We start from the raw sequence: 26220 nt of genomic DNA, 5'->3' as shown, positions 1-26220 counted from the left end.
AAAACAATATGATTTTGTTACATGTGGATGTTTATTGTGAGTTGGCAATGTAAGTTAAGGAAGAATGTCAGGAAAAAGGTCTCAAGTAGTGCTATGAAATGATTAACTGAATAATTGCTTCAGCAAGTGATAATCTAATTAATCAGTTACAGCACAAAGGAAGTAGAGTAATTGCTGTACTGTGAATGCTAAAGATCGATGTTCTTTAATATGTGATACACATCTGGTGGTTCTCTTCTCAGAGGGAAAAACGAAGTTCTAATTTTATGTACCTGATGATTGAATTCCGTTGTGTCAAGTGTGATGATAAAGAATACGGAATAGTTTACTACGAAAAGGTATGTGCCTTGCAGACTTTATGGTCTTCTTTAAAAAGCAGTGTGTGCATCTGAAATAGATAATTTTTTCTGCTGAGGTGAAATATTCTGCTGCAGGATAGTAGCAGGCAGCTGTCAGTAGCAGCTGTTTATGTACATACAAATCAAATGGTATGGATGCGATGAAATTACAGAAGTTATTCATTCATGTAACAGTTCAAGATTATAGAATTTTTAAGTGAGTGATTAAAAACTTTTTTGATATATTGTTCCTCCAGTTGCCCAATGGTACTTTTAGAGTAGCTGTATGTAAAATTGTCTCATCAAGAAGAAGTGTACCTGTATTGATTTGTGATTTTATAAAATACAAGCTTTTAAAACTTCGCACAGGTGCTCAGCTTGTGAACGTTCTCTAAAATCAACAAATAAAAGTTTATACTTCGATGTTGAAAATGTTATGAAAATTAATTTAGGAGAAGACTTTTGATCAGAGTGTCTTCCATCTTTTCTTCCTGTTTACAGGAAATGTATCTCCAAAGCAATATATGAAGCTAGTAACTATTTTAATGTTCTTGCACAGAAAGCGTGTATGTAGGAATCGCTACTAAGAGGGATATCCTGCTGTCATTTTTCAGCGTCTGCAATAGGGCTTGCCAATTTGTATGTATGCATGCAAAACTTAATTGTTAAAACACCACAACTCAAGCTTCTGGAACAGCTTATTAATTTTGTTCTTCTGAAGTATCCAGAAAAATGCAATCTTTAAAAGTGGATTTCGAAACCAAAAAGATCAAGTTGTAAAGTCGTAAAAAAGTCAAGTAAAGTCATAAAAAGATCAAGTCGTAAATGTTGTGAAACATTTAAGCAGTGACATCAGTATTGTGACTTAAAATTTTTTGAAACAAAGGATTAACAGTGAGCTTTACAGGCAGTATTGTGTCCTTGGCAGGCATTATCAATGCTTCTATGGACCTGTGCATTGTAGAAAGATCCACTGAGATAGAGATGACAGCATCTCTATCACTTGGCTTCAGAAAAAAAAGAAAACTCAACAGAAATTACCTTTTAAAGTTTTCAGTATGTTTCTATTAATAAGAATTCGGAAAATTAGTGAATAAGGCAGCTGTATGGAAAAGAGAAAGTAGATGATGATAGACTGGAGTCCTGTTAAGCTTGGAGACACTATAAGTAGCATCTATTCTGAGAATTTAAAGAATGTGATTCAATATAGAAAATTATAATATGATGGAAGATAGGTTAGAATTATTTTCATGGCAGCATTACCAACTGGTCTGAAAGGTAGCACTGTGATCTAGGTAAGGTACCAGAAGGCAGTGAGAAATACAGCAATAAATTGCAAAAAAAACAGCATTAAAAACAAACAAACAAAAAACACCTGAGAAAACACAAATCACAATCAGCTTAAGTTTTATTCTGTTGGAAATTAGTTATTTAAATTACTACATTTAATTAATTTTAAAAATTATCTTTTCCTGTTGTCATACCAAAAATGAGCATCTGATTAAGAAATTTTGCAAACCCTTGTAAAAGTTCAGTCTTGCAGACAGGATATAGAACTAAAGCAGGTGGATGCTATGTTCTGTCCCATGTAGTGGTGGCTGTCTCTGTAGCGCTTCCGGAGGCAACAGTGGTTCAACTTGGCTCTTACCAAATTCTCCAGTACACTAAAGCAAATCTGATGACCAAGCAGTGGGTTGGTGCAACTCTGAAGCTGGTTTGCAGATAAGATCAGGCTGTCTGTAGGGCCACAGACAACAAGAGGCTCAGAATGAACTTGGAGACCTTAACCAGATAAGAGGGAACACTGCTGGGTTTGGGGATGAGTACTCCATTGCAGAGCTATCTTTTATGTTTTCATGTCTTTTATTTTTTATGTCTTCTATGTTTTAAGGTGTTCTGGGTTCCAAGTAGAGAGGTGCCTTCTAAAAATGGCATCTAGAATCTTGTCCCACTGTTGTGTTTCTTGTCACAGAACCAGCAGTTAGACTTGAGTCTTCACAATTCCCTGTTTTTGATGACAGAGCTGATGTCTTAAGGCAGAAGTTATTTGTGCTTTCCTGGTGCACCTCTGGTGCTTAGAGGAAATATGATTGATATACTGAATATACTTCTGCATCAAATACTCCAGTCTCTGGTTATGTCTCAAAGTTTTGAAGTATTTGTCCTATTTGAATGGGTCACTTGTGAATGAGCGCTTATTGACCAGAGGGAGCGTTAAGTGTTAGGTGCTTTGTTATGGCTGTGTCTGTTTCTAAAGCATTGCAGAAGAATTTAAGGCTAACATTTTAAATGAGCAAAGCTCGTGTAAAGTCCAGAAGTATCCTGTGGAGTTGAAAAAGATAAAATGTTGATACTCTGTGCCTTAGGCAGGTGTCTAGGTTAAAAACCTGCTCAGCTTACCTGCTTACTGCTTGAGAGTCCAAGCGTTTGTTTAGCATTTGTTCTAGCAGACTGTATTTGAAAATGGGACCCATCTTCCCGAGTCTTTTTTTTTTGCCTTTTAGAATAGCTTGTTTGGTAGTGTTTCTGTAGATTTCTCTTAGAACCAGCTGTTTTAGAGGATCTTACTGTGACAAAATTCCATGGTGTTACAAAACACAAGGCAACTTAGTATGTGTCAAATTCTTCTTCAAAACCAAATAGTTATTTACTTCTTTGTGAATCAAGGAAGTATTTTTTTGGAGAGCATAATGGAACATGGTCAAAACACAAACATTTTACTAAGAATTGTTAACAAGTTTACTCTGCAGTAGGGTAAAAGCTTAAATTAAAGGAATGTGTTGTATGTGTCACAGGTGCAAACTAATGAGCATGGCTAACATGCAGCTTTGTATTGTCTTGACACTTTATATAGTTGTATGCAATATTCCTAAAACTGGTTTCTTTCCTCAACCTCCAGAAACCTACCATTATAGATGAGTTATACCTGATTTGCACACACAATTTTTTCCAGTCGTCATTATAGTCTTAAAGATATAAAAAGTGAGGGAAAGAAGACTCAGACTTGAAACATACATCTATTTCTTGACAGATTTTACTGAGGCATATTAAAAATGCATGGAACAAAATAACTATAAATTGTCTGCTCTTGTGGTGATAAAGTAATTGAATGTGTAATAGTACATATTAAAACTCAAGCTGCAGTTAGTTATAGGGGTTTGTTGTTATGAAGTAGCTTTTCAGCAAGTTCTTGACCCTTTTCTGGCAGCAGTAGGAAACTACATAAATTAATGCCTATCTTCTCAGTATTTTCATGCTTTCAATTACAGTGTACAGTATACATACCCAGGATATTGAAACTAGGTTCTGTTGTCACCTGTCTGTGACCGATAGGTGAAGAGAAGATTACTTGTCACAGTTTGGGTGATAAATTTGTTTTCAAGTGTTTACAAAGAACTAGCCTGTTAAAGAATCTCAAATTCTATCAGCTACTGCTTGATTCAGCCTTCAATTACAATGACGTAAAGTGGCAGTGGCTCTTTCCATGTTCTCTGTTAATTTTAATACAACATTCATGATGTGAAGGATAGCAGCCTTCTAGTGACAAGAGCATCATTTCTGATTCATTCAGGCAAAAGTTCCCTGTGATTTTCCAAGTGCAAATAACATCAGTATTTTTCATTAATGTGTATTCTTGCAAAGGTTCCAAATGAAACCTTTGAATAAATTGATTGCACTTCTGCATTTGGTTTAAAAGTGACACATTCCCAGAGAACCTCTTTCATGTCTTGGAAGAAAGTAGTAAAGAATAAGATAAATAGAACTTCCTTATTTATTTATACTGTGAAATTAATTTTCAGGTAAGAACTTTGTGGGTTTACAAAGCTGCAAATTTTGTTGACTTTATATAAACATTATAAACTATTTAAAGTTCTTCACTGACCTTAATGTATTGAAGTACTTCTAAAATTCTTAAGATTAATTTAAAGCAAGTGAATGCTTTTCAGTATTGTCATTGCTTTTGTTTCCTAGTTGGAAAACAACAGGTCATCTCTCCAGCTCTGGCAGTGTTAGCACATAAGTCAGTAAATAGAAGCAGATTTCCCATGAGGAAATGGTTGCTGAAGGCCTAATGTCTGCATTGGATTCTCTTACTTGAGTCTAGTTTTCCTCAAGTCTCCCAAGTTGAATGACTCTTAGCAGTTGGAGGGTATTTTTAAAACTTGAGTGTTGTAAATCAATTCTTATTACATGGGGATAATCAGGAGAGATATTTCAAAAGCATGCACCTGACCAAACTCAAAATGCAAATTGAAATTTGACTCTCAGACCTTGGTGTGGTTTAATAAGTTTATATGGTCAGGGTCACGGTGGTCCATGTGATATTCTCCAAGTATGACACAGAATTAGAGCTATGCACTAATCTAATTGGAAGGTGAGTAAAACAGCTGACTTCCTTCACAGGCAAACTATTCACAATGACCTTCTTTAAGGATTTCATAAAATAGTCAGTTTTTAACATGTTTGTAACTGCTGACAGTAATTTGACATATATGCTTTGGCAAAACTTGGCTTCCCAGCAAGTTTTGGTTGAAGCTTCTGGTTTTGTTTTCTAAAATGTAACAAAACACTAGGAAACAAAGTTTTCCTAGTACTTGAGCTTAATAGCCAGAACTTTCTAGGTTGGCTCTTCAGCATTATAAAACTGCATTTGAGCATTTGAGTAAAGGTGGATAAAGAAGACCTTATTTCTTTCAAAAGCTTACACAGGTGTATTACCAATGAGCTTGGAAATAATTATTTTTTAATACTAGTCTTGCATTTAGAGGGCACTATAAACATTTTGACACTAGTCACTGGAAAGCTTGGTGTCTTTCTAACTTTTGTATTTTTTTGTTTAAGCAGATTTCAGGCACTTAATAATTTTCATCCTAATAAGCTCTGAATTGGCAATCTCTGTCATAGGTTTTTGATTGTGGTGCTCCATTTTACAAGTCTAAAACCTTTGTCAGAATTTTTCCTTCTTTCAGCTGCCTACTTTATCTGAGTGTATTTACTGAGGGAAAGATGTAGTATCATTACTGCCTATCCCTAGAGACTCTACATGGGATATGGATGTTAAAAATGCTTCAATATGGGTTTTGAACATCTATTAGTTGTTATTGATTCCACTGCTGTGTCAAGTTTTTCCTACAGTGCTGTCGTGGGAAGGGCCCAAACTGAGGGGAAGCACTGTTTGTCTCTGGGGCATTTGTAATCCTCCACTGCTTTTAAAGGCCACATTGGATTGAAGCCTTATTACAGTTTTGATTAGGAAGATAACTAGTTACTTGATGAAACTTGGTCTGTCATCCTTTGTCACTAAATTTATTTCTTGGACAGTTTTTCCTGCCAAAACACGATTCCTTAATATTTCATTGTTTTTATGTAATTCGACTTAGTAATATTAATACTAATGTCATGATTTGAAAGCTGCTTGCAGTGAGGTCACAGAAGTGTTAGTACAATGTGATCACTGATGTGCCTATCTCCTACTTTATTCAGTCTACTGTTTATATCAGTGCAGTAGTAGTTTTGCTATAATAGAACTACTTCAGAATTAGTATTTCTATAGAGTTAGGTTAATGTGAAGTGTCCTCTTCAGTGTGCATTTGCATACATTTTTTTGCATACATTTGGAAGAGCAGTACTGCTTATTTTGGGACTGCCATCAGCCACAGAGTGTGTGTGTATATACATACGAAACATTTAACTAGGATGGATAGATGTGTAGTTGTTGCCATTATTTTGACCATAGAGTTGTACTTAAGAAAGACATGAGAAACTAATATGGAGTTGTCTTCTTGAACATGCTTTTTTAATATTAAGAAATCTTTTACTGTAGTCAGCAACACAGAATATACATAAGTTAATAAAATACCCTTCTCCTGAAATGGTGAAGGCATTATTAATTCCTGTTTCTTGTTGTTGATAATTATTTCCTTTTTCCTCCTTGATACAAGTTCCTCAATTCTTTGAAAGTTACCTCTGAAAAATATAAAAGGAAAAGCATCCCAAGAAGCATTTGGGACTGAAAAATGAAAGAAAAAAAAAAAAAAAAAAGGGGCTGGGCAGAAGCAAACTAAAACAAATTACCTCAAAGCATTACTGACAGAAGAGTTATGTTTAAAAAAAAAAAAAAAATTATTTTAGTGGAAATGTCTGTTTCCCTTATAATGAAGCTGCTGAAGGCCTTAGCTTTTACCTTTGTAATGTGTATTATACTCTAAAATTAAATAAAACTAGAATAGATTCGTGTGAAATGAAGGTTTGATATTTTTGTGTGTTTAATATGTGTACATTCATAAAAAAACAAAACCAAAACACATATATACAGTGTGCATAAATATAAAAATATAGAAAATCAAAATATAAGAAACTATTTTATTTGTGATTTGAATAGATTATATGGAACATCTTTTGGCCATTAACTTTTAGTTGTTTTTTTTTTTTTTTTTTTTTTTTTTTTTAACTAAGGCTGCATACTTCATTGAGATCTAGCAATTCTTTCCCTTCCCCATGCATCCTATTGAAACTGTGGAGAGGCAACACATTGCAGATGAAAAATAAATTAAGCTTGCTGAAGTCAGTGGGAAGATTCAGTGTTAGCGGTTGTCTTTTCGATTAAACCCTCAGGGCTTAGTTTTTGAAGGTAAAATATACATTGTGATTGAGATAATAATTCCAGTAGGCACCTTATTTGCATCTTTAGTCCCTGCTTACATTTGGAAATTGGGCTACATGTTCAATTCAGCCTTTAGAATTTTTGCCATTACTTCTGTCCTGTTTGACAATGCTGGCATCAAATCTTTTCATTAGGATTCATGCCTGAAAATTATTCTGAAATAAATGAGAACAAACTTAGTTAAGTATAGTACAGCATGTATTATGCTAGTGGCTTCGTGTTTTTTTTTTTGATGACTTTTCTATTTTACTGTTTTATATTGTCTTTTAAATATTCTGTAGATCATGTCAATTAATGCTTGGTTGCATTTCTAAAATAAAACAAAACCAGTCTTCTGGATGTGACTGAAAAGCAGGGAAATGATGTTGCTGGATCTTGTCTTGTGGTGGCAGACTTTATTTTTTCTTTCTGCCAGATTCAAACAAGAAAAATTTTGCTTCTCCACTGAAACCAGCAACACCTTAGTCTTCTAAATGAAAAAATTATCAGGCATCTGCCTTACGGCTCCAGAGTAGCATGTACAGCATGAACTTCCAGAGAAGACCATACCACACTGTATGTGGAACCTGTGATAGATGGGCACAGACCTTCCTACATTGGGCTGTTTCAGAGGACCTTTATTTTTGAACTGTTTTGAAATGCTTTCTGCCATGTTGCTGCTGTTTCTAGGAAACTCTTTGTTTTTAGTGAAAGTACGGACCCTGATTTAGTTTTTCGTTGCGCTTCCAGAGGACATGAGTAATGATAACAGCAATTTTTTCCACTTGCTTGTTTGCTTCCATGGTAGTGAGTTGCCAAGATGCATCTCCTCAGATGAATTTCCATCTCTATTGTGATCTTATTTATCATCTAGCGAAAACTAACCAAAAAATCCATTTTTTCTTTTCCCCTTTATACCCACAAAACTCTGCAAGGTGTGGCTGCAAAATTTTTTACTTCAGTATGTTATATAATGCTTTAATATGACATGCTATTTTATTTTAAGAATTGGAAATATTAAGTATGCTTTTAACTTTCTGTCATTCAGGATGGTGATGAGTCTTCTCCAATTTTGACGAGCTCTGAAATTGTTAAGATTCCAGATCCACAAATGTCTATGGTAAGCATTGTGTGTAAAGCGTCCATGTAAAGCAATGTGTATAAGAGTACTTTGCTGAGAAGTTTTCAGAAGTGGAGTTAAGTTTGTCATATCACTCATATCACTTCTAGTTTGTAGTAGTTCAAAATTCTGTTGCAAAGATGTATTTGACCAGTTGAAAAGTATGTTGGTGTGACTTTTTTTTTTTTATTGCTGCTTCTGGTAGATTTAAAATACCAGAAGTGATTTAATGCTGGTGATGCTTCTCTTCCTTTCCATACCTAATGTGCTTGCTTCTGAAGTATAGAAAAGCAAAATAGGGGGATTGTTGGTAAAAGAGGGGAGAGGGTGGGAATATAACGTAAGAAGGAGCTGAAGAAGAGAGAAATCAAGTATAGAAGAAAGTATAGTAACTCTTGGTCACTTCATCTGTTAAAATATTTTCTCCCTACGCTCTCTTGTATGTTGTCTTTCATGTAGACAGTGCCTAAATACAGTTCTAGAAAAGATTTCCATTATTGTGGATGCCAATTCAGTGGGACTGGTATTGGCAGCTTTGGGAACCTTAATGTAAGTGGGCTTCTACTGGCAACACTGTTTGAGCACTGTTTAATCTAACACTGCAAGAGCAAGTCTGACAATGCTGAAAACTGCCTTGGCTGCTGAAATCTTGTTGACACTGTGGCTCCTATTGTGGCTCCTACTGTTGCTAACATGTTATTAACAGTGGGAAAACTTTTTGAGAATGTTTTTCTTGCATACAAAGCTTTATACTGCAAACATCCTAAAAATGTTTTCAAAGCGGCTAGCACGTTTGAGTGCTGTCTAAATCACAGATGCCTTGACTGGAACACTTGCATTCTGCAGCAATTCACCAAAAGGCAACATAGGGCTTGTAAGTCAAGTGAAGTTAAATAAACTAAAACCCCAACAACCCTTACTTTTAATGAGTAAAAGAGCATATTGTTGAAGGATATCTTGTTAAACAGCAATGATGAAAAATAAACAATCCAGAAGATGCTGTAGTTTTAGATGTGAATTTTAATTGTCATGCATTATTTAAGATCCTGGTGAGTTTTTGCTAGGTGTTTTCACTTCAGTAGTAACTTTATCTCGAGTTTAAATATTTATAAATATTGACTTACCCTCTGCATTTAGGAGAACTTAGTAGAAAGCAAACATCACAAGCTTGCTCGAAGTTTAAGAAGTGGACCTTCTGATCATGATCTGAAGCCTAATGCAGCTACACGAGATCAGCTTAATGTAAGTCATTCATCTGACGACTAAACTTGAAGTTACTAGGTAGCTTGGTATTAATACGTAGTGACAACTTCAGGGAAATGTTTCACCACAATTTAAAGAAAATCATTAATAAAGAACATTTTTTTCTTACATAGTTATATCGGTCCAACTCAGGAATGAGGAGAATGTACTTTTTTAACTATTGCTGCAGTTCTGTTTGGATAAGAACATATACCTATATGTTGGTGTTGATGGTAGTCTTAAAACTAACTGCATACGTTTTCCTACACAGCCAGTTCATTCAACATAACTGAGGAGCATCGCCACAATGGCACGAGAAATTTGTGTTGTTGGAAAGCTTTTTTATAGCTGTTTTTGTCTCATCAGTGTTTTGTCACAGTATAGTCTGTTAACTCAGTGATTATGCCTGCCTGTGTGTTTTAAACTCACTTTCTGACTGTGTGTCTAATAGATCATAGTGAGTTATCCACCAACAAAGCAGCTGACATACGAGGAACAGGATCTAGTTTGGAAATTCAGATATTACCTTACTAATCAGGAGAAGGTAAGTTGAATTATTTGAGAGGATTTATTAATGCAAGAAGCATTTCATCTGGCACTGATTTTTTTACAGTGTTTTGTTCTTGCAGATACAGAGTTTGTCTTAGTTATTCAAGATTATTTTAACTTTTTCTATAGTCGTACTGATTTAAAAATTAAAGACCATAGTTCTCCTTTTCAAATCCTAGTAACTGGCTATTATTGCAGCAGTCTTTCTGCAAAACCCAAGTGACAGCTTAATATACTAGTGATGCTAATTCTCCTGAAGCAAAGTAAAATGCTTAAAAACTAGTTGTTCATCCCTTTTCTAAAAGGGTTAATGCTACCAAAATACGTAGCAGAACACCAAAAGCCCAAGGTATATCAAAATATATAAAGTAATCACCCAGCAGTAAATATTTCTGTATAGTTGCAATGGTGGTTGAGCAGTAATCGCTGACTTTACATTTTGCTTAAATATCACTCTACAATTTCAAAAGATGAAATACTTCATTATTAAAATACTATTAAAATACTTCAAATTGTATTGTCACTTACGTCAGTAAAGCTTCATAGGTCTGTGCTTATGTAAAGATAGTTTTGATCTAGTTTTGCCTTAACTTTTGATTTCTGAAATCTATTTGTTTGTCCCAGGTCTCAGTTGTTGAATTGTCCCATCTTTCATTTTAGGCCTTGACAAAATTTTTGAAGTGTGTCAATTGGGACCTACCTCAAGAGGCAAAGCAAGCACTGGAGCTACTGGGCAAATGGAAGCCAATGGATGTGGAAGATTCTCTAGAACTTCTGTCATCTCACTTCACTAATCCAACAGTTCGACGATACGCTGTTGCTAGGCTTCAGCAGGCTGATGATGAGGTATTCACTGTTTCATGAGCACATGTGGAAGTTAGCTCCAAGTTGGGCTTGGAGCAGAGAGGATTTTTTACTCTTACCAAGTACTTCAAATGTTTGCTACATTTAAGTGATAACAGCAATGGAGAAGTTTAAAACAAAAATTCACAATGATGCTCTTTAATAAAAACTCTTTATGGAGGGAAGGTTACAATATTAATTGCTATTATTGAATATTCATTGATAATTGTCTTAGCTTGAACAGTCAGTGACAGCACTTTTTTGTGAAGTTGAAAGAATCCTATGTTCTCCCTGCAAACCAGTGATAAATTTTCTCTGTTAACCTGTTAACTATGCTGAACTAAGAATATTCACTACAAGATTTCCAAACAGAACTGTCTGGTAGATTGAAGCAGTATATCATCACAAACTTTCTGAAGAAAACGAGTAGAAAAATGTATGTGGGAATAAGGTATTTCTGATTGTATACTGATTAGAATGTGATGAGATGTGATTTGTGAGTAGAGCCCACTTAATAGTTGCTAATCTTCAGTATTTTAATTATGTATTTTCTTTTCTTTTGACAGTAGAAAAAAAAAAAACACAAAACTGAATGTATTGCCATAGCTCTTGAATCTTTGATAATCAATTCAGATTAAAATAGGGAGCATAAATTTCTCTAATTTTAGCAAACCCTCTTCAATAGCCAAGGTCATACTGCTTTGTCTGTATAGAGTACCTTTTACAAAACATTTAAAGCCAGCTGAGCAAGTTGAATAGTAGAGGAAATTAATTCATTATAACCAGCAAGTGATTAAAATTCTATTATTCAGTCTTAAATAGATCAGATGCACTGGTTCATTACTAAGGATAAAAATAAATACTGTACAGAAGAGAGGAGGAAAGAAAGTGAATTCCTGGTACCACAGTCCACGTTTTGTGCTCAAGTTTCATTCTCAGAAGCCCTAAACTGGAAAGTTTATTTCGTGGATGCCAGAAGCAAGTAGGGCTTAAAGGTGTATTTTAAAGATGCATTTTCACTAAAATCCTTAACTAGTACTTAATAAATTTGAGTGAACTAGTGATGTGATAAGTTGCTGTCTTTGGGAGTCAAACTTCATCCTAGATCAGTTTTTTTCTGTTGTATATTTGTTTCTGATGAGACTCTCTTCCAGTTCCTTATAGTCAATAAATTCTGACCAAGTTTTTCTGAGATTAAGAAATTGTGCAGCTTTGATCCTCATGATTAATTTTCCTTTTTTTTTCCCCTCCATAAGGATTTGCTGATGTATCTGCTACAACTAGTCCAGGCATTGAAATATGAAAACTTTGATGACATAAAGAATGGACTGGAACCTAGCAAGAGAGATAGTCAAGGTTCAGTGTCAGAAAGCATGACAACATCTGGAGCTAATGGTACAGAAATAGACAGGTAAGAAGCTAAGATTTCTTGTAGAAAAACAGAAATGTGTAACAAGTCTTCAAATTCTTTCCCCTTTTTAGGGACTGTTGCATATTCAGTGTTCTTATCTAATCTGAAGTGGTGACATGTTAATTTAAATAAACAAAAATCCTAACCTTTCACAGAATGTATTTACTGAGTAGAGATAGTTTACAGAACTAACACACTCAATCTAGAAGTTGTGGCCTTTGACATTATTGTGCAGAAGGAAGGTAACTTCAGGAGGAGCAATGACATTGCTTCCTTCTGTCCTTACAGAAGGTAGGTTGCTTCCCATGAAGCAGTTTCATGAGACTCCATTTCTGAATTTCATCAAAGAATATGAATCTAAACATCTGATCAGTCTGAAATGGAAATAAATTTCTTCCTGCTCCTTCAAAAGAACATGTAGCGATAATCCTGTGAATATGAAGGAGCTGCTGGCGGCATACTTTCTATTACTTGGAATCCCAAACAAATGCTGAAATACCTGATTAATACCTGATTAAGGTGCAAACAAACTTGGTTAACAGAAGTCTCCTTCTGAGCTTTATGTGAATATGTATAACAGGTTTCCAAATTTCTAGTATTAAGCATCACTATCTAATCACTTGTGCCACTCATATGTACTCTTTATGTTACAAGGTTTCCACTGGTCTTACCACTAAGCTATAGATTAGGTGTCCTGGAATGCATGATGCAATGACACTTTGACGTCGATAGATCTGTTTGATCACATAGTAAATTTACCTGAAAGTAAAAATTTTGCATAGCAAGCATTGGATTTGTCTACTCTGGTATGTGTGATTGTATTCCAGATCTGAGTGCTTGCAGGTGTTGTGTGTAGGTAATTTAATTGGAAATGTGTTTTTAAAACAAAAACTTATACTGAAAATGTGGATTTGCTAAATTCCCGTGAATGTTTGTTTATTTTTTATGCAAGCTGGAACAAAATACTAAGATTGATGTAACCCAATGTCTTTTACAACCATAAGCTGTGTAACTAACCAGACACAGCGATCAAAGCTGTTGTTCATGCAGTTTGTTCCAAGACAGAATTGAGAGAGAGAGGAGGGTTGAGGGTGTTTTTTAAAGATACTTACCTTACAGTTTTCTGAATTTATTATGCTGTGGAAGTGAAATGCATTGCTGTTTTCTTGTATGTGCCCCGTCCTCCAAGCAAGAACTTAGAATCATGCCAGTTATATGCTCTCCTTTATGTAGTTCCCAGATCATGACTCCTATGCCATCTGTTTCCTCGCCACCTCTTACCTCTAAAACAAAGGAGCCTGCAGACAATGAGAACCTTGATGTAAGTTGAATGTTTTAACTTGCATTTGTGATATTTGAGACCTCCGGGACTTAATACTATTTTTACATTTTTATACATGGTTGAATTTTTATACTATATTTTGCTGAATACTTGAAGTGCTCTAAGAACATGCATGTTATTTAAATGCTTGAGAAAATAGCAATAGGTTATCTGATTTTCTCTTACAGGCTGTCTATTTATCTTCTTGGTCCCATTACCAAAAACTGGGGGACTAGGCATTGATTTTTTTGTAATACCTGTCTTTTAAAGTAGAAAATTACTGAGAAGATGATCACGTACTGGTTAGATACTGACAACTACATGAATTTGAGGTGTTTTAAAGCCACCCTTTTTTAAATAGAAAACAGTTATCCAAGTATTTTTTTAATACCTGCAATGTGTTCTTCCTGTGCCCAGATTCTTCGGCATTTGTGCCATCATTATAGACCTTAAAGACGCTGTGACTTATATCTGCCAAGGATTTTACTCTTCTTTTAGTAGAAATTGCAGGAGGGAAAATTGCAAGGTAAAGACAATTTGGGGGAGTCTGTTTTTAATCTGATGTACAGTTGTACAGTTAATTGGTCTTTGAACAAAAGATCCATTGTCTTTGTAAATCTTCCTGTTTGGGTCTCAGGACTGCATGGAAATTAAGGCTCAAAAGGAATATCTAGGTAAAGATGTTCATATTTTTTTAGTTGGACTGTTACACCTTGGAAAAGCAGCTAAATGTTGTATATACTCTACAAATTTGTTTTTTATATTAAGATGTAAACCATCTTAATGAGTTTCAGCTCTTTTGGATGTAAAACAGGTAGCAAATCCCTTTCAGGGTTGATTCGCACACTTGGGTAATTGCATAGGAGAAAAGTAAGGTATTGTAAATAAAAGGCTAACATCGAAGGTTTATAGTTGGATAACATCATGTACTTGTGGTATATTAGCAAATACGCAACCATGATATACTTTACTTAGTGTTGCTGCTGGAAATGTTTGAAGTAAAAATAAAAATAGGAGTTCAGTCATAGGTTGGATCGGATTCAGCCTTTACAAAGGAACATCTCTCAAACCTTCATGCATTTGTGTTTTTTCCTTATCTTCATCTCTATGATGTGCTCAGACTTATGTTACAATGTAATTTTGCTTTTCTTAAATCTCTTTCAGCAAGACCTTTGCACTTTCTTGATATCACGAGCATGCAAAAATTCCACATTGGCAAACTACTTATACTGGTATGTTAGAAACTATTTATTCATTCTGTATCAATATGTAATTGAAATCAAAGCTATAATGCCCAGAAGGATGCAAAGCAATAGAGAATTTGAGAATCTCAATTTCAGCCAGGATAAAGTAGTATTTTTATAACACACAGCAGAACAGAATAATCACTAAAAAGAGGACACTGATTTTTAAAGCATAAAAAGGTGTTTCTTTGTTAGACAAAGGAAGGTGATCTGTAGGGCATTAAGTATGGTGTTTGGGGGGAGAGGGGCTGATTGTATAGTTTTTATTGTATAGTCATTCACTTTGTTTCTGGTATTGAGTAGGAAATCAAGTTCATTTTCTGCACTACTTTTGTTTGCTTTGTGTTTATACTTTTGGCAGTGTTGACTAGAATATTAAAGTTACTTAAATAAGTCAAGAGCATACTTTATAAACATTCATAAAGTCGTTAATCAGCTTGTGCTAATCTAATTGGTTTTTTAGATTCAATTTGTGGCTGTGTTATAAGCACAGTCATTGCAGATGTGTGCTTTCTTTAGGGGGAACTTTACTTATGAATAGTTCATGTAGGTGGTGAAGAGGTAAGATGTTGTCTCATGTAATTTACGAATTAAATGCCTAAACTAGTCATCTGTATGCCTTCTGTACTTAATGAAATAAGTATTTTCAGATATGATCTCACTATAGGAAAGCTGAGGTGACTAGAGCTGTACTCCATGAAATGTACTCCCTGTCTGCGTGTATATGCATATAAACACACATGAGCATATACTTGTATATGTGCATGTTTTTTATAATGAACAGCTTAGGTACCTTTCATATGGTTAAAAATGACTTGATACGTATGATAATCGTTTGATTTCTTTTAGATGCATATAATAATTTAAAATATCCATATGCATTAGTACATGCTTATTAGGTGAATTGGCTGTTTTAGGTGGTATAAACTTAAATTGTTCCTGTTTAAATTTAAGAACCTGTCTTGAGAGTGACCCAGTCTGTAATTTTCTTCATCAATTCTGTTGCTTTTTCAGAAATTTGAGACGTGTAATTCAGTAATTTAAATGAAAGACAATTCAAGTGCATTACTTAAATAGGGAACATTACTTACAAGGAAACTTTTGTAGGGGAAAATATGATGTTTGGCTTCAGAATAAAGATGTTAATAAATGTAGATGATTAAAATAATTGCAGGCTAAATTGGAGTGTGTAGAAGCCAAATGTTTGACTTAACTAAACTTTCTTTATAATGTTAATAAATGTTAGTGGATTATATCAACATAATAAAAATGAGCTAAGCTCTGCAACTTGTCAGAATCTACAGAATATTTAAAAGTTTCCAGAACTCCAAAGTTTGTCTTCCAACTGCAGAAGCAAACAATAGACCAATAATAAAAACAAAACAACAACAACAAAAAAAACACCACCACAGAAGAGTCAATTCATTCATTGTTTTCTTTCCAGACATCTTAATCTCAGTGACAAAATACAAATGTTGTAGCCACTGTTTGAGCTGACAAAGCCATAAATCCTTGTGGCTGCTGATCAGTTGCTTGTTTCATCTATCAAGACACAATGTGCACCAAAATAATCAATGGAAAAGTACAATATCCCTTGAAAATCAAACCTCCCTGCTCATTCACTTGTCATTGTAAAGTTCTCCTATTCTTATACTTTAACAGTACCTGCAGAAATCACTGCTACTGCTTTTAACTTCACCCCCATCTGGATGTATGAGACACCTGTGTGTGTGGAGTGTTACTTCCTCCTTGTTTTAAGGTGGTTTTGAGAAACTGCCCAAATTTTTAACAAATGAAAAAGACGTGTTTCAATTAATGACACCCTTTTTTCCCCAGAAGTTTTAGTGCACAGATTTTTTTAAAATGTTTGTTTATTTTCGCTCATATTACAGCAATCTAACTCTATCACTTTAGTAAGGTAACAGTGTATAGAAAAAAGTATCAGCCAATATTTTGAAGTAATTTCTGGTTATAGATTTTCTTGAGATAATATGAATAAAATACTTTATGTGTACCTTAATGTATATAATGCACGTTTGTAAATGAAATTAGTCAAATTTGACACAAAGTTAATTTTGAATCACTTCTAGTAGACTTCTTATATCAATGTGAAAAAGAAAATTCAGATTTTTTTACATCCAAAACTTTAAATAAATAAATCATTTAGTCAGAAGTACACTAAAGCTGCAGTGAAATTTTCCAGGATATCTGTCTGTAACTTTCCGAACAGTCCAGGGATGTGCAGGTCTGTAGCTATTTACTTTCAGATGGATGTGCCTTTCTTACTTTGCCCTTTCTTTTCAGGAGGAAGGAGGTTTGAGTTATAGAGCAAGGGAGTTGTTTTTAACTTAAGCTATTGACAAGTGATTTCCTTAGTGCTCCCTTTTTATGATAGCAATTTCTGGATTATCAGCTAATATTGGAACCCAGGGTATTTTGGCATTCATTTCTTAACATATAAAGCTGATGTGAAATCAGTTTAAAACTAAAATGTAACAGCCACCACCACCAAGTTAATCTATGTAGTGTTCATTTGATTCTCATCTGCTGTCAGCATTCTTTAGCACTAGCTGAAGTTATAGAAGACCCCAGATATGACGTTATTGATTGTTTACAGAAAGGCTTCTATCCATGTGAAAAGTGATCTGTAAAGGAGAAGAAACATCATTTTTTCAGCTGCAATCAAGACCTATAATCTTGTCCTATAATCATTCACCTGCAAAGAAGTTACAAGTCCAAAAAAAAGAAAAAATTAATCGCTATTGTGAAGTGTGAGCATGTTTATTGAATATGTAGAGCCACTTCTGAATCCAAATTCAGTGTTTGAAAACAGTTGCTAATCTCTACCTTTTTTTTTTTTTTTTTTAAAGTGGGGTTGTTTAGCCTGGGTAAAGCTATGAAATATATTGGTAAACAGAAGGAAGATCTGTGCACAGCTACTTTTTGTTTTTCAGTGCTGTGAACAGAAATAAGCACAAAAGTGTTTCCAAACTGCTAATTAGCACATCAAAATAAATTGACAGTAACTGTCTGGAAGATTCTAGAAATGAAAACTAGATTTGAAATGTAGCCTTTGCAGAGCTATTTCAGGATCAGTACAGTTTCTTCCACTGTTGCTAATGGCAAAATAAGGAACAAGTAGGATAGGATTTTTTTTTTTAAGGTGTACTTGAATAGCAAGTTTGCAGCAACAATTTTATCTCTGGGCTGTAGAGGGTAGTAGTGGAGTACTCGCTGTCCCTGTTTGGAGTGTTCTTGTGATTCAGACTTCTGTCCTGTCTAAGTGATGTTTGACTGCTTCAAGTGAAGCACCTCAAACTTTTATAGGCTGCCCTATCCAAATGGGTATTTAAGACTAAGCGATTTTGAAGAGCTCAGCTAGTATTATTCAAAGAACAACTTTATTTTGAACAACTTTATTTTTAGCTCCAAGTGTATAATACGGGACTGCAGTATTTCACTCAGATTACACAGCGCCAGAGTACAATATAACTTGAATTGTTTCTGTGCTGCAGGTATGTAATAGTGGAATGTGAAGACCAAGACACTCAGCAGAGGGACCCAAAGACTCATGAAATGTACTTAAATGTGATGAGAAGATTTAGTCAGGCTTTGCTAAAGGTAATGCCTCTGTGTAAGGAAAATACTTGGTGATTCTTTTCTTTCAAAAAGACACAAGTGTCTAGATAGAGGACAGCTTGTCATATCATGTATTGAAATTTAGAAAGCTTCTACTTCAGTTTGTATTTTCAGTGATTGTGGTAAAGCAAAGAAAAACAATCAAGAACATTTTTCTCTGTCTTATTTATTGCTCCCGTTAACATGCTGATTCTGAAATCCTATGCCTTGTATGATCAGCCTAGTTCATTTTTAATTTCTTTATTAGAAATCTACCAGTGCAAATTTAGACAAGAGGCCTGTCTTTTGAATCCAAAAGCTGTGTTGCTCTGTATGCCAACAGCAAAGGGTGCTGTAGTAACAGGAGAAAAAAAGCAAAAACAGACTGAAATTCATAAAAGCTTTTTTATTTTATAATTTTATAGTAGATGCACTAAAATCAAGCAAGACTGTGAATCTTATACTTCACATTAATTCCCATTTTAGGAAAGCTACTCAACACTTTTTATAAAGTATTTCATGTGCTTGTTGTTGTTACTTTATTTTGGTTGTGTGAGCATTTTTTTTTTCCTGCATGAATGTTCATATTTGAAATTGTTGAATCAAATTGAAGTGAACTGATAGGTCAGATAATTGATTGTCAGCTCCAATGATTCTGACTGCGCTTTACAGAAAACATCTTTTGAATTGGGAGGAAATAGATCTTTATTCACGTACAATTTAAAAGCCCAAAGATGTTAGAATAAAGAATAAAATATTTATAAGTAAAATAATTATGGAACAAATAACTAATTTTGTTTCTTTTAATTCATTTAGGGTGATAAATCTGTCAGGGTGATGCGTTCATTGTTGGCAGCCCAGCAGACGTTTGTAGATCGCTTGGTTCATGTAATGAAAGCAGTGCAGCGTGAAAGCGGGAATCGTAAGAAAAAGGTAAATAAAGCACTGGAACACTTACATTGTCAAATTCTTCCCAGAAATGAATGTTACCCTTTCGCTAAAAATTCTTACTACTTATATGTATAACAGATGTCTGTCTATCCTATAACAATGTTAGTTAATTTTAAAGAACCCTAAGAAGGGATTAGATGGGTTAAAGTTACTAAATGTTCTGAAACTTCAGAAATGGAAAAGGAAAAGAGGCCTTCAGAAATGTCTCAGGGTATTTTTGCTAAAGTAAAGTATAGAAATCATTGAAGAAGTAGTGATTTGAGGGTGAGCAAGTTGCAGAAGATTGGAGAAGGGAGCAGAACTTGTGATATGAGGATCATCACAGAGTCATGTAACAGCTGAAGTTGGAAGGCACTTCTGAAGGTCATTTTGTCCTACCTTCCTGCAAGTCTCCCTACAGCAGCTTGCCCAAGGCTGCTGTCCCGTCACTGGGCACCTTTGTAAAGAGCCTGACTCTACGTTCTTTGCACTCTTCAGTCGCGTATTTATATACATGGATTAAAATCTCCCCTGAGCTTCTCTGGGACTCAGAAATCCCAGCTCTCTCAGCCTTTCTTCCTAGGAAAGGTTCTCCAGTCTACTGATGATTTCTGTTGGACACTCTCCAATATGTCCATGTCTCTTGTACTGAGGAGCCCAGAACTGGACTCAATATGCTAGGCATGGCCTCATCAGTGCTGAGTAGAGAGGAAGGATCACCTCCCTTAACCTGCTGTTGGCCCATGTTTAACTTGGTGTCCACCAGGACCAACCTCAGGTATTCTTATATCTGTGTTCTTATTATATAAAGAGAATATTTATTTCACTGCATTTTAAGAATGAAATCTTGATTCTTTAGAGTAGTAATTGAAGAAGCTGGTGATTTATTAGTAACAGTTATCTGCTGTTAAGTCTGTAACTGTTCATGTATGCCTAATAGTTTTGCTTGTTGGAGGGGGGATAAGACACAAGATTTTCTTTTTCTTTCAGAATGAGAGGCTTCAGGCGTTGTTAGCAGATAATGAAAAGATGAATTTAGCGGATATGGAACTTATTCCACTTCCTCTGGAGCCTCAGGTGAAAATTAAAGGGATAATCCCTGAAAAAGCCACACTCTTCAAGGTAAATAATGTCTGAATAGCTGAAATATAAACAAATCTAATGAGCACCAAGCTTAGCAATACCAGTTGAAAGATTGAAAGAGGCTGATGTAGTCAAGGAGAAATCTAATTGTAATGTGCTCTTAAAGTGATTGTTTTTTCTAAAGCTGATTTCAAATTAATGTACTAAATTCACAGCAGCTTTTATAAGACTGATATACTTTATTAAATAACTATAATCTACTTTTGAAAAAGGTGAAATGTTATCCGCAAATCTTCTTTAGAGTAAGTGGTTCACAAGCCGGAGACAGTCTCCAAGGTAGCTGAATGCTTCCTAGTTCAGAACTTCTCTGAATCTTAGTCTGTGTCCAGAGGGAGCATCACTTATGTTTAAAATCTTACATGTAGCATACCTGTTTTGATTTTTAATCTACATGTTAACATTATTGTACTGCAAAATGAAACTTTATTTCCTAGGGAGTAGGAGGAAATAAGGTGGTCCATTTCATTATGTTGCTGTGGACTGCCATATAGATGATGTATCCCAAGTATAAATAACTCCTTAAATTGAACCAGATCAGTTGCTTGTAATTACATAGCCATTCCTTAATATAGTTATTGGACAGTCAGTATGCTGTTAAAAGGGTTGAATTCTTTTGCTTTATATGCTACTTGGAATGTAAGTAGCCCATGTTCATCATAAATGTAATTTCAAGCCATCTAGTTGACTATTATCCAGTTTTAAGATGACCAAAATGTGTTTTTACCAGTCAGGCCTCTAACCAGGAGGCATTCCCTGCTAGTTTTAAAGAAAAGAGGGGGAGGAAAAAAGTTCAAGCTTCTGTTGCAACAAATGTTAACCATGATTTCTAGTAGGTTGTAAATGTATACCTTCTAGTTTTATGGGAATCACTTGTGAAATGCAATAAATTCTGTTTACTTAAAATAAGAGTTAAACATTTTTGATAGTTTTCTGCCACCTTTGGTTCCCCACCTTTGGCTTGTTTCTTTATATACCTGTTAGTTACGTAGAAGAGGACCCATCTACCATTCCATGCTCTTAAAACTTCTTTTGAAGTCAGAGATGGTTTTGATTGTCCTGATTCTGAATGCTTACTCATTTCCACTTAATCTATAATCCTGTGCTACAGGATAATAGTCAGAGGTGAATGACTAATTTTTGGTGCTCTTGGTTATCACGTGGCAGCTTTTGTAGGACTATTCAAAGAATCATTTTTCTTTTATTTATGAAACTTTTTTGAAACATTTACTGCATGTGAAAATATTAAACCATATTATTGATTTTTTTAATTGTTTTTGCTTTGAGGGAAGTAACTTGGTCAGTTGCAATAGATGAAATTCATGTAGGTAATTGATCCCTTTCAATCCATTTTGTTCAGAGAAAGAGCAAACAAATTGTTCTTCACAAACAGCAATGTAAAAAGGCTTTTTTTCTTTTACTAAATAGATTAAGAAAGTAATTAATTGTTTAAGATGACTTGCCCCTAGCATTTCTTCAATGTTTATCCTGTAATTGTCTCTTTTTGATCTCGTCAGTTACAATTTGTTTTGTTGTGACCTTTTTTACATTGGTTTGAATTGCATGCATGCAAACAAAGTTTGAATCCTTCTGTCCTTTCCTCTTCAGTTGCGTGAGGGATGGGGTGGCATGCAGGGGAAGAATGTATCCTTTGTAATTCTAGTTTGTTTTTTCTTCTCTAAACAGTGGAGAACCTGAGGTGTTTTTTTTGTTGTTGTTGTTGTTTTGTTTAAACATACCTAGATCATAGTGTTGGTAACTGGAAATGACATGGTCTGACTCTATCCTAGACAGTAGGTAACTGCTTCTAGAATTTTAGAATTGCTTATTTACTGCTGTATTTGAGGAACATTAAGCGACTTCTGGTTCTTGCTGTTATGCTATTGGTAACCAATAAGATTATTCTAAACCTTTTTCTAACTGAAATTTATGTCAGTATAGTATGATCTTATTATATGTGAACTAGACAGGAATTAATAATACAGTAAATAAGGATTTGTGTCTCAGGAATCCACTGTAGCAAGATATTAATGTGAACATTGCTGTGAACGAGCTTAGTGGAATAAATTTCCTTTTCCAGAGTGCCTTAATGCCTGCTCAGTTATTCTTCAAGACAGAAGATGGAGGTAAATATCCTGTAATTTTTAAGCATGGTGATGACTTACGTCAAGATCAACTTATTCTTCAGATTATTTCACTCATGGATAAGGTGAGAATTACTTACCCATGTTGTCGTTTTAAGTTCTTGATTCTTTGGGTCAAGAGCAAGACTGGTAGAAAATGTTCATGTGGCTAGCATGGCTGTTGAAGTTGCTAACACATACCAGGGTTTTCAGACTTCACTTGGCTTTTTTTCTTTATAGACAGATATAGATTCTGTATAGATCCAAAAAAAAACCAAAAACTAAAAAAAAAGGCAAACTGGCTTTTGCACATCACTAACTTCAGTGAAGAACTGTGTAGATCAGTGCCTCCTGTTTAAAAAAAAACAAAATGGTTTGTTTCACTTTTTTTTTCTTCTCCCCACTCCCAGCTGTTAAGAAAAGAGAATCTGGATTTGAAGCTGACACCTTACAAAGTGCTGGCAACTAGTACAAAACATGGTATGAATACTTTGGTTTTCTAAAAGTATAGTATTGGGAATAATTTTCTCCTTCAGTTCTTAGATTGTTGTGACATAGTATTTTCATGACAGATGTTTTGCTTAAGACAGTATTCTAAAGAAGAGCTTGTGTTAGAAAATCCTGTCCCACTGTAAGTTGTGGAAGTAAACAAGTTGAGTGGCTGTGGTATTGCACAGGTGACTCAAATATCTTCATAAAATAAACCTGTTATTAACTTCTGAAATGCGTGACAGTCATTTAGACTATTTACAGCATTATCTTTAGTGCAAGCTTGCAGTGTGATCTTGGGCAAATCATGTTAATACTCTAATTGACCTTTGCAGGAAGATGGGGGGGAAAAAAGACCAAAACAAAATGAAACTTAAATGCTTTTAGATGCATTGTGGATAAACATTTAGAAAATGACTGGTTTATTTCCTTTTTCAAGAAAATTTGGACAACTTGCAGTTAAAACTGGTTGTTAAAGAACTACTGAATTTTGGAGAAAAATTGGGGGATTTTTTTTACTATAGAGAAGCAGTTGAATGAAACCATGTGTTAGTGGTGGCCTTTAATAAAAAGGCTCTGGAGTAGCTTCAAACTTGTATGCACTGGAGATTTTTTGGTTTGTATCACAGGTTTCATGCAGTTTATTCAGTCAGTGCCAGTTGCAGAAGTTCTTGCTACTGAGGAAAGTATACAGGTATGTGATGGTATGTTCTTTAAGTCTTCTACTGATAACACAGTATGAATTGCAGCCTTAAATCTCACACATCAGTCTTTACAGTCTTTCAAATGATCTTTACCTACTGTTTAGAAGACAGATTCAAACTTGAAACAAATCAGATTTTTTGCTTTAGAAAACACTTAAATCATCCTATGACCTATCATCTTATTACCTAACAGTAATATCATTGAAATAAAGTGTAGCTCATTTATGATATTGAATCACAGAATCACAGAATCACAGAATTTCTAGGTTGGAAGAGACCTCAAGGTCATCGAGTCCAACCTCCAACCTAACGCTAACAGCCCTCCACTAAACCATATCCCTAAGCTCTACATCTAAACGTCTTTTGAAGACTTCCAGGGATGGTGACTCCACCACTTCCCTGGGCAGCCTGTTCCAGTGCCTCACAACCCTTTCAGTGAGGAAGTTCTTCCTAACATCTAACCTAAAACTCCCCTGGCTCAACTTAAGCCCATTCCCCCTCGTCCTGTCACCAGGCACGTGGGAGAACAGGCCAACCCCCACCTCGTTACAGCCTCCCTTGAGGTACCAAAAAAGAGCGATAAGGTCACCCCTGAGCCTCCTCTTCTCCAGGCTGAACAAGCCCAGCTCCCTCAGCCGCTCCTCGTAGGACTTGTTCTCCAGGCCCCTCACCAGCTTCGTCGCCCTTCTCTGCACCCGCTCAAGCACCTCGATGTCCTTCTTGTAGCGAGGGGCCCAAAACTGAACACAGTACTCGAGGTGCGGCCTCACCAGAGCTGAGTACAGGGGGACGATCACCTCCCTAGCCCTGCTGGTCACACTGTTCCTGATACAAGCCAGGATGCTGTTGGCCTTCTTGGCCACCTGAGCACACTGCTGGCTCATATTCAGCCGACTATCCACCATCACTCCCAGGTCCTTCTCTGCCTGGCAGCTTTCCAACCATTCCTCTCCCAGCCTGTAGCTCTGCTTGGGGTTATTGCGCCCCAGGTGCAGGACCCGGCACTTGGCCTTGTTGAACTTCATGCAGTTGACCTCAGCCCATCGGTGCAGCCTATCCAGATCCTCCTGCAGAGCTTTCCTACCCTCAAGCAGATCGACACACGCACCTAACTTAGTGTCATCTGCGAACTTACTGAGGGTGCACTCGATGCCCTCGTCCAGATCATCGATGAAGATATTAAAGAGGACCAGCCCCAGCACCGAGCCCTGGGGGAAAGGTTCTGGCTTTCCCCTGGGCAACTTAGGATAAGAGGAAATTGTTGCTTGGGAGAAGAGACTGACCCCACCCTGCCTACAGGCTCCTTTGAGGTAGTTGTAGAGCATTGTAAGGTCTCCCCTGAGCCTCCTCTTCAGGCTAAACAACCCCAGCTCCCTCAGCCACTGCTTGTAAGCCTTGTTCTGCAGACTCCTCACCAACTTCAATGCCCTTCTTCGGACATGCTCCAGCACCTCAGTATCCTCCTTGTAAAGGGCCCAAAACTGAACACTTCTTGAGGTGCAGCCTCACCAGCACTAAGTACAGAGGGACAATCACATCCCTGGTCCTGCTGGCCACTCTATTTCAGATGCAAACCAGGATGCTGTTTGTTTATTGGCCACTTGAGCACACTGCAGACTTGTGTTCAGCTGGCTATTGACCCATACCCCTTGGTCCCTTTCCATCAGGCAGCTTTCCAGCCGTTCTTCCTCCATCGTGTAGTGTTTCAGGGGGTTGTTGTGCCCCAGATGCAGGACCTGGCACTTTGCGTTGTTGAACTTCATACAGTTGGCCTCAGCTCACTGGTGCAGCCTATCCAGATCCTCCTGCAGAGCCTTCCTACCCTCAAACAGATCAACACTTGTGCCTAACTTGGTGTTGTCTGAAAACTTACTGAGGGTGCACTCAATCCCCTTGTCCAGATCACTGATAAAGATATGGTAGAACTGGCCCCAGTACTGAGCCCTACGGCACAACGCTAGTGACCAGCTGCTAACTGGATGTACCTTCATTCATCCCAACTCTTCAGGCCTAGCTACTCAAACAGGTTTTTTTACCTAGCGAAGCATACACCTAGACAAGCCATGAACAGTCAGTTTCTCCAGGAGAATGCTGTGGGAAATGGTGTCAAAAGCCTTACTGAAGTCAAGGTAGACCACATCCACAGCCTTTCCCTCATCCACTAAGTGCGTCACTTTGTCATAGAAGGAGATCAGATTGATCAAGCAGGACTGGGCTTTCATAAGCCCATGCAGACTGGACCTGATCACCTGGTTGTCCTGTATGTGCTGTGTGATGGCACTCAAGATGATCTGCTCCGTGAGCTTCCCTGGCACCAAAGTCAGACTGACAGGCCTGTAGTTTCCTTCTGGCCTTTTTTGTAGATGGGTGTGACATTTGCTAGCTGCCACTAGGCTTGACACCTTGTCAAAGCAAACATGTATTAATGCTTTCTGGTTTAAACAACTAAATAGCTCATCTGTGTAACATCAGAAATCTGTTTCCATGTGTGGTCGATGTGTGTGA

General features: G+C 36.2%; 1 protein-coding gene across 2 annotated transcripts in view; it reads left to right on the top strand.

Annotated features, from left to right (window-relative positions):
* The window catches only part of PIK3C3 (phosphatidylinositol 3-kinase catalytic subunit type 3), a 71811-nt gene that overhangs the window by 9287 nt on the left and 36304 nt on the right, over positions 1 to 26220 (top strand). Inside the window, exons 6-20 of one of the 2 annotated variants that reach the window (XM_084504286.1) lie at positions 243 to 338; positions 8030 to 8101; positions 8561 to 8650; positions 9239 to 9343; positions 9795 to 9887; positions 10553 to 10738; positions 11992 to 12146; positions 13380 to 13467; positions 14632 to 14699; positions 18227 to 18332; positions 19146 to 19262; positions 20250 to 20381; positions 22480 to 22608; positions 22933 to 23002; positions 23641 to 23705. In XM_084504286.1, the coding sequence (XP_084360412.1) occupies positions 243 to 338; positions 8030 to 8101; positions 8561 to 8650; positions 9239 to 9343; positions 9795 to 9887; positions 10553 to 10738; positions 11992 to 12146; positions 13380 to 13467; positions 14632 to 14699; positions 18227 to 18332; positions 19146 to 19262; positions 20250 to 20381; positions 22480 to 22608; positions 22933 to 23002; positions 23641 to 23705 (1572 nt within the window). The remainder of the gene's footprint in view (positions 1 to 242; positions 339 to 8029; positions 8102 to 8560; positions 8651 to 9238; positions 9344 to 9794; positions 9888 to 10552; positions 10739 to 11991; positions 12147 to 13379; positions 13468 to 14631; positions 14700 to 18226; positions 18333 to 19145; positions 19263 to 20249; positions 20382 to 22479; positions 22609 to 22932; positions 23003 to 23640; positions 23706 to 26220) is intronic. The other variant, XM_084504287.1, reaches the window with a different exon arrangement.

Source organism: Aythya ferina, assembly GCF_964211825.1.
Source record: "Aythya ferina genome assembly, chromosome: Z".
NCBI classification, from domain to species: Eukaryota; Metazoa; Chordata; class Aves; order Anseriformes; family Anatidae; genus Aythya; species Aythya ferina.
Note: the sequence above shows the minus strand (reverse complement) of the source record. Positions and strands in the feature narration are given on the sequence as shown.